At 35.9% G+C, this 12,176-nt stretch overlaps 1 protein-coding gene across 2 annotated transcripts in view; it reads left to right on the top strand.

The window, feature by feature from the left end:
• Positions 1-12,176, top strand: part of LOC117435555 (zinc finger protein ZFPM2-like) — a 148,406-nt gene that overhangs the window by 33,534 nt on the left and 102,696 nt on the right. For both annotated transcript variants that reach the window (XM_059012689.1, XM_034058840.3), the window contains one exon: positions 11,472-11,627. In XM_059012689.1, the coding sequence (XP_058868672.1) occupies positions 11,472-11,627 (156 nt within the window). The remainder of the gene's footprint in view (positions 1-11,471; positions 11,628-12,176) is intronic.

A 12,176-nucleotide genomic window follows, 5' to 3' on the forward strand; every position in this document is an offset into this window, starting at 1 on the left:
ATACTGTAATCTGCCAAGTTTTTAACCTGTAGTACTTTGTATTTACTCACATCCTGATGTAACTATCACTATTTAATCATATCCTGATGTAACTATCACTATTACCTGCTGTATTATTGAATTGTGGTTTGTCAAACTTGTACTTTACTTGAACAAAAGTTATTGTATTTCTTGCTCTTATTGTATTACTTGTATTGTAACGCTTGAAATGTTTTTGCTTACGATTGTAAGTCGCCCTGGATAAGGGCGTCTGCTAAGAAATAAATAATAATAATAACAAAACATAAATAAATAAGACTATAAGGTTTGTTACTGCCATGTACAGTGGCTCTCAAAAGTATTCACCCCCCTTGGACTTTTCCACATTTTATTGTGTTACAACATGGAATCAAAATGGATTTAATTAGGAGTTTTTGCCACTGATCAACACAAAAAAAGTCCATAATGTCAAAGTGAAAAATAAAATCTACAAATTGTTCTAAATTAATTACAAATACAAAACAGAAAATAATTGATTGCATAAGTATTCACCCCCTTGAGTCAATATTTGGTAGAGGCACCTTTGATAGCAATTACAGCCATGAGTCTATTTGGATAAGTCTCTACCAGCTTTGCACATCTGGACACTGCAATTTCTGCCCATTCTTCTTTGCAAAATTGCTCAAACTCCGTCAAGTTGGATGGGGACCCTTGGTGAACCGCAATTTTCAACTCTTTCCACATATTCTCAATTGGATTGAGGTCCGGGCTTTGACTGGGCCACTACAGGACATTGACCTTTTTGTTTTTAAGCCACTCCAGTGAGGCTTTGGCTGTATGTTTGGGGTCATTGTCCTGCTGGAACATGAATCATCTCCCAAGTCCCAGGTCTCTTGCAGACTTCAGCAGGTTTTCCTCTGAACTTTGCTGCATCCATTTTGCCCTCTATCTTCACAAGCTTTCCAGACCCTGACGCAGAGAAGTATCCCCATAGCATGATGCTGTCACCACCATGCTTCATGGTAGGGATGGTGTTCTCAGGATGATATGTGGTGTTAGGCTTGCGCCAAACATAGCGCTTAGCGTTGAGGCCAAAAAGTTCTATTTTGGTCTCATCAGACCATAGAATCTTCTTCCACTTGGTCTCAGAGTCTCCCACATGCCTTCTGGCAAACTCTAGCTGAGATTTGATGTGAGTTTTTTTCAACAATGGCTTTCTTTTTGCCACTCTCCCATAAAGGCCAGTTTTGTGAAGGACCCGGGCTATTGTTTCTGTATGCACAGTGTCTCCCAGCTCAGCCGTGGAAGACTGTAACTCCTTTAGAGTTGCCATAGGCCTCTTGGTGGCCTCCCTGACTAGTGCCCTTCTCGCCCGGATACTCCGTTTTTGAGGACAGCCTGTTCTAGACAGATTCACAGTTGTGCCATATTCTCTCCATTTCTTAATAATGGACTTTACTGTGCTCCGGGGGATATTCAATGCCTTGGAAATGTTCTTATATCCTACCCCTGATTGGTGCTTTTGAAGAACCTTATTCCGGATTTGCTTTGAATGTTCCTTCATCTTCATGATGTAGTTTTTGTTAGGAAATGTACTAACCAACTGTGGGACCTCCCAGAGACAGGTGTATTTAACCTGAAATCATGTGAAACACCTTAATTGCACACAGGTGGACTCCATTCAACTAATTATGTGACTTCTAAAGACAATTGGTTGCACCAGAGCTTATTTAGGTGTGTCATAGCAAAGGGGGTGAATACTTATGCAATCAATTATTTTCTGTTTTATATTTGTAATTAATTTAGAACAATTTGTAGATTTTATTTTTCACTTTGACATTATGGACTTTTTTGTGTTGATCAGTGGCAAAAACTCCTAATTAAATCCATTTCGATTCCATGTTGTAACACAATAAAATGTGGAAAAGTCCAACGGGGGTGAAAACTTTTGAGAGCCACTGTACATTGTTGCATTTCTGACCTGATGAAGAGACTTTTTAATGTCTTCTGGGGCTATAGTCAATACTGTAAATGTACTAATCTTTTTTTTTTTTTTTAATTACCTTGAGACACATAGTCAAATAATAATTTTTGCATAATTGTTTGTAAACGGCAATAATATTACTATTTGTTATGTAAGCAACAACCCACAACAGTTATGGTCAAAAGTTAACATATTAAATTACACACCTCTTTGTAATTTTCTATATACTTAATGAAAAACTGACAAAAATTTAAAGATGTTTCAAAATCTAACATGAAATACTGTACGACTATTAGGCTTCCGGTAGACTTTTTCAACATCATTGTGTAGTTTCTTTGATTACATGATGTTAAATACAAGATCTAAATTATGTTTAATACATATTTTAGTTATGTCTCAATCCTAAAATTCTATGTAACACAAAACCTATGGCCATAGCTGTAGGTGCGTTGTGAGACACGAGGCCCGAGGCTGAGTGCCTTTAACCACCCAGACGTGTGGTAAGGTATGTCACCCACCGCTCCAGATAAAGCTTTGGGTCATTGAGTAATTTAAAGCTACCTTGGATTTCCAGAACAACCAATTAGAACAAACTAACATTGGAGTTCTTGCATGCATCTGGGGATGCAGGCGCCACTCGGCTTTCATGTCTCCCTCGCACGGTGCAGCATCTCTTCCATGGCTGGCCCCCCGGTGTAGCCGGGGGTGATGGGCGCTTTGTCTGTGTCTGGGACCCTGGCCTGGGAGAGCCAAAGCTGGCGTCTCGCAAACACAAGAGCTCCCAAGTTACGTCCGATAGCTTGGCCACTGTGGTTACACGTTCGCTCAGGTTGGAGTGAGGAATCAAATGGCGAAAGTTGCTGTGTGACGTAGGGTCTTGTTCCCAAAATGTAACAGACACGTGGTCACACCGGGCCTATCAGGCAGCTTTTTAAATATGTGTTCAAGTCATTTGACACGAGGGTCATTTCCCCACTTGTAATGGTTGACATTTCGAGATTGAAAGGGAACAGTACAACCTGGTTATCGGTAAAATGAAAAAGTTGGTAACAGCAAACAGAAGAGGCGCACTATAGGGCATTGTCGGCATTATGTATTCATATTTAGTCACAGGTGCTATGTTTTATCCCAAGGCGAGCTTGGTCACATTTTCAATGGGTGGCCAGATTACAAACTGTATAGGTGGGAGCAAAATGATTTCCATGCTTATAGAGATCTGCTGCTTTGTTCTGTCACATTCAATTACCTCTGTTCTAATTAGGAGCTATAGAGAAGGCTGGGTTTGTGATCTGGACATCGCACTGTGTATCTAGCTGATAATTCATGGTGTTGCTATCAGAGCTGAACCACAAGCTCCCTCAGTCTCAGCCAGTTAAAAGCAAGGCATGAAATAAGCAGTCACTTGAAGCAGGTTTGACTCTTGGTTTTGGTTTTTATGTTGGTTTTGTTTCTATGTTTATTTCTTATTTTGCTATTTTTGCTAAACATTCAGGTGAACTTTAAGGTAGCATGAGTGGTTTGCATTGTATTTTATAGCTCATATTAGGTAAATAAGTAATACATATCCAGACTTACACCTTCTTGTTTTTTTCTACTTTTGGTTAAAGCTTTATGTTAAACAATTTGAGAATATTGTCTACGCAGAACAATTGGATTGGTGTTTTTTTAAGTAGGAGAAGTACTGTAACATGACAAATACTAAAAAGTATTTATTTTATATGTAATTAATTACATCATAATTACATGTACAAGTCCAAAGTAATTACTCATGTCAAATAATAGTTTGCATAGAAGCAAATATATAATACAGACATCATTTTTGCTGCTTTTATTGGCGGTCTAGTGGTGGCACCTAAATGTTGAAAGTTCAACTGATATTATGTAAATGAACGACTGCGTTATAAGTTTGATAACAAACTGGATATACTTGAGAAAACTTGGTTGTATTTCTGGGAGGAGAATTCCCCCAATAATCAACACCTCATATCCAAGTGCCATAAAAACTGCGTGGCTTGCGTTCATGTCGCTCTTTTTGTTTGGCCTCTCAGTCACGTGCAGCGAGGCCAAACAGGGCGACTGCTGTCTTTAGAGCCTGGAGGAAGGGCTATCCTCAGCCATGGATTCAAACTCACACCGATGATCCAGCTGCAATCAAACTGTGAATTACTTGTATAACAAAAATACCAGGATAAGCCAGCTCCTGTATCATTGTATTTAAAACATTTCATGAACTACTGTATACATTATAAGAAATAAAAAAGTGAAGAACCAATAGCACTAGTAATAATGTTAGTATATCTAATAAGAAGTGAATTTTAAGATATGGTTAGCACTCCTTTAAACTGAGACATGTCTGCCTTTAAAAAGTCTTAATGAGGTCTTCTGCTGCTCCAGCTGCTGAGGTTTCATCTGTTTTATAATTATTGTGCAGGGTGAGTATTCAACCATTTAAAACCTGTTCTATTCAAATAGGGCAGTTTATTGTCAGTAGGAGCCTATTACTCCACACACTGTAATCAATAGCAAGAGCATCAGCTATAAGACCACTCTTTTGTGACCTGCAGTTTTTAATATGGAGAAAAGCAGAGCATTGTGATACCCTTCTTTACGGCAGCCTCTAAGTGCAGCATATGAAGGCATCGAGGCTTGGCTGATTCCCACAGCTATGTATCTGCTATGAGATGTCAGATTCAGCTGGGATTACTTGTTTTTTTGTGGTACCTGGACCAGGACATCATCTCTTTATCCTAGATTATGACTTTTAAAAGCGTGGGTGCGAGGAATTCAAGATGCTGTGTCTCTCAACAACTTGGGGTCCTGTTTTCAGTCAATACAGTACTGTCACTGCCAAGTGGTGCATTTACTTGCTTTGTTTTTACTTGAGATACTAATTTCAAACCTTCCATTATTGATTTACAATTTAAAATGTATAATTAAAATGCCAGCTTGGGTGAAAAGGGCACATTTTTTTCATAAATGAACAAACAGCATATCAGGCAAACTGTGCTACTTGGTAACAGAACCTGTGTTATGGTCAGGGGTTATTTAAATTAAATTATTTCCCCAAAATGTACATCATGCGCCAAGATTATCTACCAAGTATTTTTTCTGACTTTATGGATACTTTTTATATGCTGAAATAGACAATGTCATGAATGCAATTTAAAAATAATCACAGTAAAAAATAAAAAAAATAAAAAATAAATAAACTCGAGTGCTTAGACTCCAGTCAAGTCAAAATGAAACAAACAATCAGCGACTTTGTCACGCATATCGTTTGCATGTAGTTTGCATTTGTGACACTTTCTAGATTATTATGGGAATTTCTTTCTTGATTGTATGTTTATTATTATTATTATTATTATTATTATTATTATTATTAATAATAATAATAATAATAATAATAATAATAATAATAATAATAATAATAATAATAATAATTATTGATAGTTTTGTTCAATTGTGTCTGACATTTATAGGCTACATTACAATGAACTCAAAACATGCTAAAAAATAACTTACACCCTAGGGAGTGCTAAAGCACAAATCAGGTTGAGTTAACCTTTTCTTTGCCTTTGCATTTTCCTAGTGTAACCTGAGTGTGTGTGTGTGTGTATATCTATATATATATATATATATATATATATATATATATATATATATATATATATATATATACACACACACACACACACACACACACACACACACCGTAATCATTTTGGATGGTCCACACCTTCAATGCACCCCTTGCTTTTTTCCACAATTTTTTCCATAAACACAGAGTACCCAGCACAGTTTCAGAGGTGAATAGAGAAAGCACCTGGGCAGTCAAAATCAACCTCCTAAAAAAAAAAAAAAACATTTAAAGGGTAGCATCACCAGAACCAAGAAAAAATAAACGTATTATATCAGAAACTTGCTTATCTTTTTTGTGCTACTCTTTTAGCAAATCACTCATTATTTTTTATCAGCGCAGTCTCACAAATCTCCACATGCACAGGATATAATCAACATAGGGAAGGCGATCAAACGCTACAAACATTTGCATTTTTCTGTCACCATCCTGGGTGGTATTCCCACTAAATTATGATTAAATTTGCCCACAGGTTTGTAAGATTCGAGCTAAGATTGAAGGATCTGAAGGCATTTTCTTCTCATGGGATTGCACTGCAAGTAATATCTCTCTTCACAACTTTCTTAGCAATTACCCCCTCCCCCAATTTCCAAGGACTTTTGATAACCTCAGATAGTTATTATTTTTAACAATAAACAGATAACAGCAAGCAAACATGACATCTAACAAAGAAAAGGAAATGATCAATTATAGAAACAAAGTTTCTTGAAGATTCATTAAAATTAGACCAATCATTTCTCATTCAGGGTTTTGCCTCAGCTTTTTCCAATTCAATGTTCCAAATATTTGCAAAGTGGTTTAGTGTTACAGTAAGATTTGACTACCAATAACTATAAACGGTTGTTAAGTTATATCAGAAATGTATTTTGTTAGAGTAGTTTTTAAGGCCAAATGAGTTATTTGTTTGTTTGTGTTTTTCTTTCTTTTTTTGTTGTTTCACTTTAAAATCTTAAATTATTTTCAAAGCTATTTACACCAAGTTGATATTAGCACAATTATTTCTCAAAGAAAAAAAAATACCAATTACAAATGTGAAATGAATATGAAGGAACAAGTCTGAGTTGCTTATTGCTTGCTCAGACTCTGTTGGGTACATTTTTTCCTCTCTGGAAAAATGACACAAATCACGATTTTGGTAGCTTTGAAAATCTAGCCCATCATTTTAAGTAACAGTAGTGATATTGAGTAGTTTCAGGTTTGTAACATTTAACTGAATGGTAATACAAGACATCAGATAAAATCATAAAACAGTTTCCTGATTTAAAGGAAATGATATCCCTTTCCAGTTCATATTAAAGACCCACATTCTAATTTTTTTCATGTATGATGCTCTAGCAGAAGTAGCTTTCTACAAAGGAGTTTTTTTTTTTTATTAGGCTAATGAAAAGAGCGAGCGGTTTGACGAGATCTGGTCCTTTTATGAACTGCTGCATTGGAATAAAGGAAAACAGGAGAACACAAACCAGGCGTTTTTTTTTTTTTTAACCTAAATCATTGCTTTATTCTGCTAATGGGCATTACAATGCAATGTAAACTGTAAGATGTGCTGAATGGGCTATCAATGCACGTGTATTGTGCACAAATATGCAGGCTGTTGTAAAGACTTACTATACACATACCTAAACATTAGAGACATGTACTCTTTTATAAAATACTGATTACATTGTATTCAAATGTATATTCATAACTTCTTGAAAAAAATGCAATTCAGAAAAAAATATTCAAAAAAAAAATTAAAATTTTTAACAAATGTAAAATTTGGGCCGCAGGTCTTAATATGTAAATCATTCTGCAGGATTTAGTTATTTGAGCAGATCCAGATTTTCTTTTCTTTCTTTTTTTTTTTTTTTGTAAAATATAATTTAAATGCAGGATGAAACACAATTCAGGCAATTCCATCAGCACCCTTGATTGAAGCAAAATAGTAATATGCAAATTCAAAAAAAGATGTAGAGCTACAAGCAAAAAACAGAAATCATTTAGATATAAAGAAATAATAATATTGCACACAGGAAAAAAAAATTAATCAAACGGAAAAAGTTCTGCTTTAAGATTGCTATGGTGTAGTACCTGCAGGCATGAAATGTAAATGAAAAATCAACATTGTACCCTCTGATAAGGCTAACACATTAAGAAAATTATTTTCTTCCTACCTCCCGTGCTGTTTTGTTAAAAGGGATGAGGTACCGCAGTAGGAACGTTATAGGTCATTTGAACTGTCTTTGGATTCTGTAACTGAATTTATTTTAAAAGTAGAACACTCCACTTTTCTGTGGCTTTGATTGGTAGGCTGTTGAAGGAACTACAATAAGAATGGATTCAGTATTTTTAAGAAAGATGAGTTGCACTTCACCAGTGATTCTAGCTGCGTATAATAATATTTCCATTCCCAATTTCCGTATGATCTGATTAATATGCATAGCAATTAAGAGAGCAGAAAAGAAAAAGAAAAGAACATTTATATTGTTTTGCAGTGACCTCCAAATTATCCCGCACTTCAGTACGAATGCATTTCATACATCATTTTTTACTTTTTTAAAGAAAATATGAATGCGCATTTTAATATTTTGATAAATCAATTGTTAAAATCCTTTTGGAAATCTAGTGAAATCCAGTACACCAAACCATATGACGAAATGCCAGGGTATTAGCATTGTTTGAATTTGAGCTCTGAACAGTTTGAGCTCTGAGCCAGAGTTCAGTACAGCACGTCAAATGCCTTTGTCTGATAGCTTGATGTGACACTATACATGATGAAATGCTCACGTTATATGCCTCGAGTAACCCACTCAACTCTTCCCCAACAACAGTGAACCTTCAGTCTTGTACTGTATATATATTCCATAAAACCACTTTTTTATAGTGGCATCAATTGTGACACGGGGTCCTCCACAGTAGAGCTATTTCCACTGTGTTTCTTTGTTATTTTTAGTGACTTTAATAAATGGAAAACACATTATTAAATAATACTAAGTGAAAGTGTTGCAGGGATGAACATGGGTTTTTGTTTTTGAATATTCTTTTAAAATGTAAATACATTTTAAAATATTCTTTAATTTCAAATAAGCCTGAAAACAAAAGTGTATTTCATAACATATTACAGTACCATTATTTCTCTCCAGCGAGTAGATTAAACCCAGTACCCACTACTCCCATCAAATTAGGTCATTTGTGCATCTGTTTCCCTTGCATATCTTTTTGGTACAATCGTTATTCTGTAATAGGAACAAATAGAAACAAGGCCATTTTTGCCACCTTAAACATGTGTTAAACATTTAAGTTAAAGGGCTGCAGGGTTTCATTCTGCCACTGTTTATATTATTAAAATAGATGTTATTAAGGCTGTTGTCATGTGCCACACTCTAGCCTTTCATTCTGAGATGCTGAGAACTCCCCCCCACTGCTTGTTTTTGTGAAGGTTGGTGCCAAACCAGCCTACAAACATGGGTACAGCAGTGAGATCTTAGCACAGTTTTTTCATGTGTTCTCATCAGCAAAATTAGATCTGCTGGTTCTTAACCTAATGTTTTTTTTTTGTTTTGTTTTTTGCAGTAAAAAGACATTTTGATAGATTATACACATAGTCGCGCACAAACAAACTCTTGCAAGTCACAGCACTTCATTAAAAGCATTGACATTCCTATGGACACAGATTCACACTCGCGAATCACTGATCGTAGAAACGTATCTATTTTTGTATCTCATCAAATGCTATTCCTTTCCTAAAAGAAAAAAAAAATAAGTTGGAACATGAAATGCTATTTATTACTCTTAACTAGCTGATAAGGCATGGCTCCAGTACATACAGTAGCAAGGAGACATCCAAGGAACATTTTGCTTGAAGACAGATATTTTCCATTATTACTGTTTGTTGAATTTAAATCACAGACGATACTGAAAATAACCCTGTTTTATGGGGTTGGTCTAAATTGAAATTTGACTACACTATACAGCATCGTAAATTATTTAGTTTCAATTAGTACAACAAAGGTTTTTTTCTTCACCACCCCAAAATCTCTGTTCCGACTATGTTTACTATAGCAAGTGCAACTATAGCAACTAGAAGTAGACTGCTCCAGATACAGCCTTGGATGATAACACATACACTTCAGAGTTGAATGAGTTGTCAAGAATTTGCATAGCATCAATTTCCTTGAACTTCAAACATTAAAAACATTCTACTCAGCAAGGTGTACATAGATGTTAATTACAAGTCAATCAGACACATTGAAAGCAGGAAACAAAAGGCAAATGTAAATGATGTAAGGATGCAATTGCGGCCTACTGTTTAAGGTATAATAGATTTAATATAAATGTTGAGTAAAAAGCTGTATGGCTAGTGCGGGTGTTTTCAATTTTGCTGTATCTCGGAAGACAGATTTATAGTGTGAAGTGTGCTTGGAAGAAAAACAGGAAGCAGGAAGCCGAGGTCATGTTTGTAGTCTGTGTGTTTGTGAGTGACTCATGACTAAACCCATTAGCTGTGGGAATGGCTGGTCAGTCTGTAGCCCTGAACTAGTGCTATCAACAAACCTTCAATATCTCCTCCTGTGTGGCCTCTGTTCATGTCAGGTCTATGCAGTGAATGTCTCTTGAAAGTGGTGCACAGGAAAGAGCATTAACGATTTGAGAGCCAGCTCTGGAGGTTGCTGCCAAGTCTACTTGTTAAGGTGCAGTGTGAGTTTATTTACATACTATACTCAAACATAGTAGAAAAAAAAAATTATAACAGGTGGGTTTATTTTCAGGTATTCTTTAATACAAATATATTTTTGTTAGAGGGTAGTGTATCTTTTTGTTGCACATGTGTCTGTCTGACTAAGCCTGTTGGAAAACTATCACCAAGGCGGTAGCCAGCTATGAAGCACCTGAGGCATGGACCTCGGTTAAAATCATACTAGTAATTATTTATTTAAGCTCTTTTATACGTTGTTTAGTTGTTTTGCTGCAAAATAAAATGCATTTCATCCCTCGTTATGTGCATGCATTAATTCCCAAGTCCCATTGATATCTATAGCCTCTGTGCTCTTCAAAACCTTTTACTGTCATTGCAGACTACAGCAACATCATACGGATCAGTTCATACACCATAGCTGTTAGTTAAATGTATTAGAATGGCTTGAAACAACCAAGGATTATTAGCGACTTTTTTACAAGGTGAGGCAAAGTAATAATGTTGATTAAAAAGTTGTACGGTATATATCAGCCTAATAATCAGGAATAAACATTCACTTGGTAGCCCGCAGTTTAGCGAACCCAGCTTCCCTGCTAAAAATTGCTTTATTACTACTACAGTATACCATAGTACTACAACAGTACACTATGGTACTTTTTTGGCAGGGTTATTAATATTCAAATTCTAAACCGCTAGTGGAAGCGGCTTGTAAACTGCAGTTTAGCGGACCCAGTTATTGCACATTTTGACAATTCTAACAGTAGTTTAGAGGACTCGGGTTGTGAATATTATTACATCATTTCAGGTAGGGGTTTGGGGGTTTGCCCCCGGTAGATTTTTCATGGTTGGCTATGGCCTTGTATCACCATATGTCAAAACTATTGATAAAGTGTTCAAATGAATTTATCAATTAAATTACCTGCATATACTGTCTTTTTTAATAGTAAAATATGTCCTTTTGACAATTGTGCTGTCTGTTACTGAACATACTGTATTTGTGACATATTTCATACAGGCCGTTGATGGCTCTTAAGATAAAGTGTTACCATTTTTGCTTTTGAAAATGTATGTCCAAATAATGCATGTCCTATTTCTCCTTTACCATAGTATAGTCAAGCAAAGCTTAAAACAATAACATGTTGAATAATTCAGTAAAAGGATGTGTGTATAGAACTTTGCCATTTGTGTTGTTCTAGGGACATTAGAAGATGCCTTGGAGGATGAAGAAGAAGAGTGCCTGTCTGAGGAAAATTACATCATCACGAAAGAAGAATTCTCAGTGGAGAACTTTTCCACAGACTTTGAACCAGAGAACTTAAGCTGTGAAGACATGGAATATTTCTGCAACAAAGGTAGATTTCAGGAGTATTATCTCAGTGTCGTGACTTGCTATCTATGTATTTCCGTGAGTGGTATTCAAATCAATAGATAATTAAACTGTTTTATTTTTAATTGTTTTACTTATATTGGAATTTAGCTAGAATACTCCAGCTCTGTATTGAAATTGTGCAGCTTGGTGTTTTATGTTGCCAATGTATTCAGGAGCCACAGTTTGATGTCTGATTGCATTTTCAACAGCGTAGTACCTCCAAAAACCTTGCAGGTGTACTGATTGGGCTCTGGCCCAAATGGCAGGGTACTCCCTGTTGAGCTTCTGGCACCACATCAAACATACCTGGTGTTCCTTAGAGATTTCCCTTTTAAGGACTTTTTAGATCTAGGTTCTGGTCCTGAGGACCGACCACAAGGCCATACTGAATCAATGATACTACCACGACTATGTACAGCCTTGAAAAACAGAGGATATTTTTTGAATGCTCAAACATTAAGTTTGGGTTTACAAAAACAGTAGCCTAGTGTAGTTAACAATTCATTTTATTTTTTAATGTTATGTCCTTTGG

This window comes from Acipenser ruthenus, chromosome 3 (genome assembly GCF_902713425.1).
Source record: "Acipenser ruthenus chromosome 3, fAciRut3.2 maternal haplotype, whole genome shotgun sequence".
Lineage (NCBI taxonomy): Eukaryota > Metazoa > Chordata > Actinopteri > Acipenseriformes > Acipenseridae > Acipenser > Acipenser ruthenus.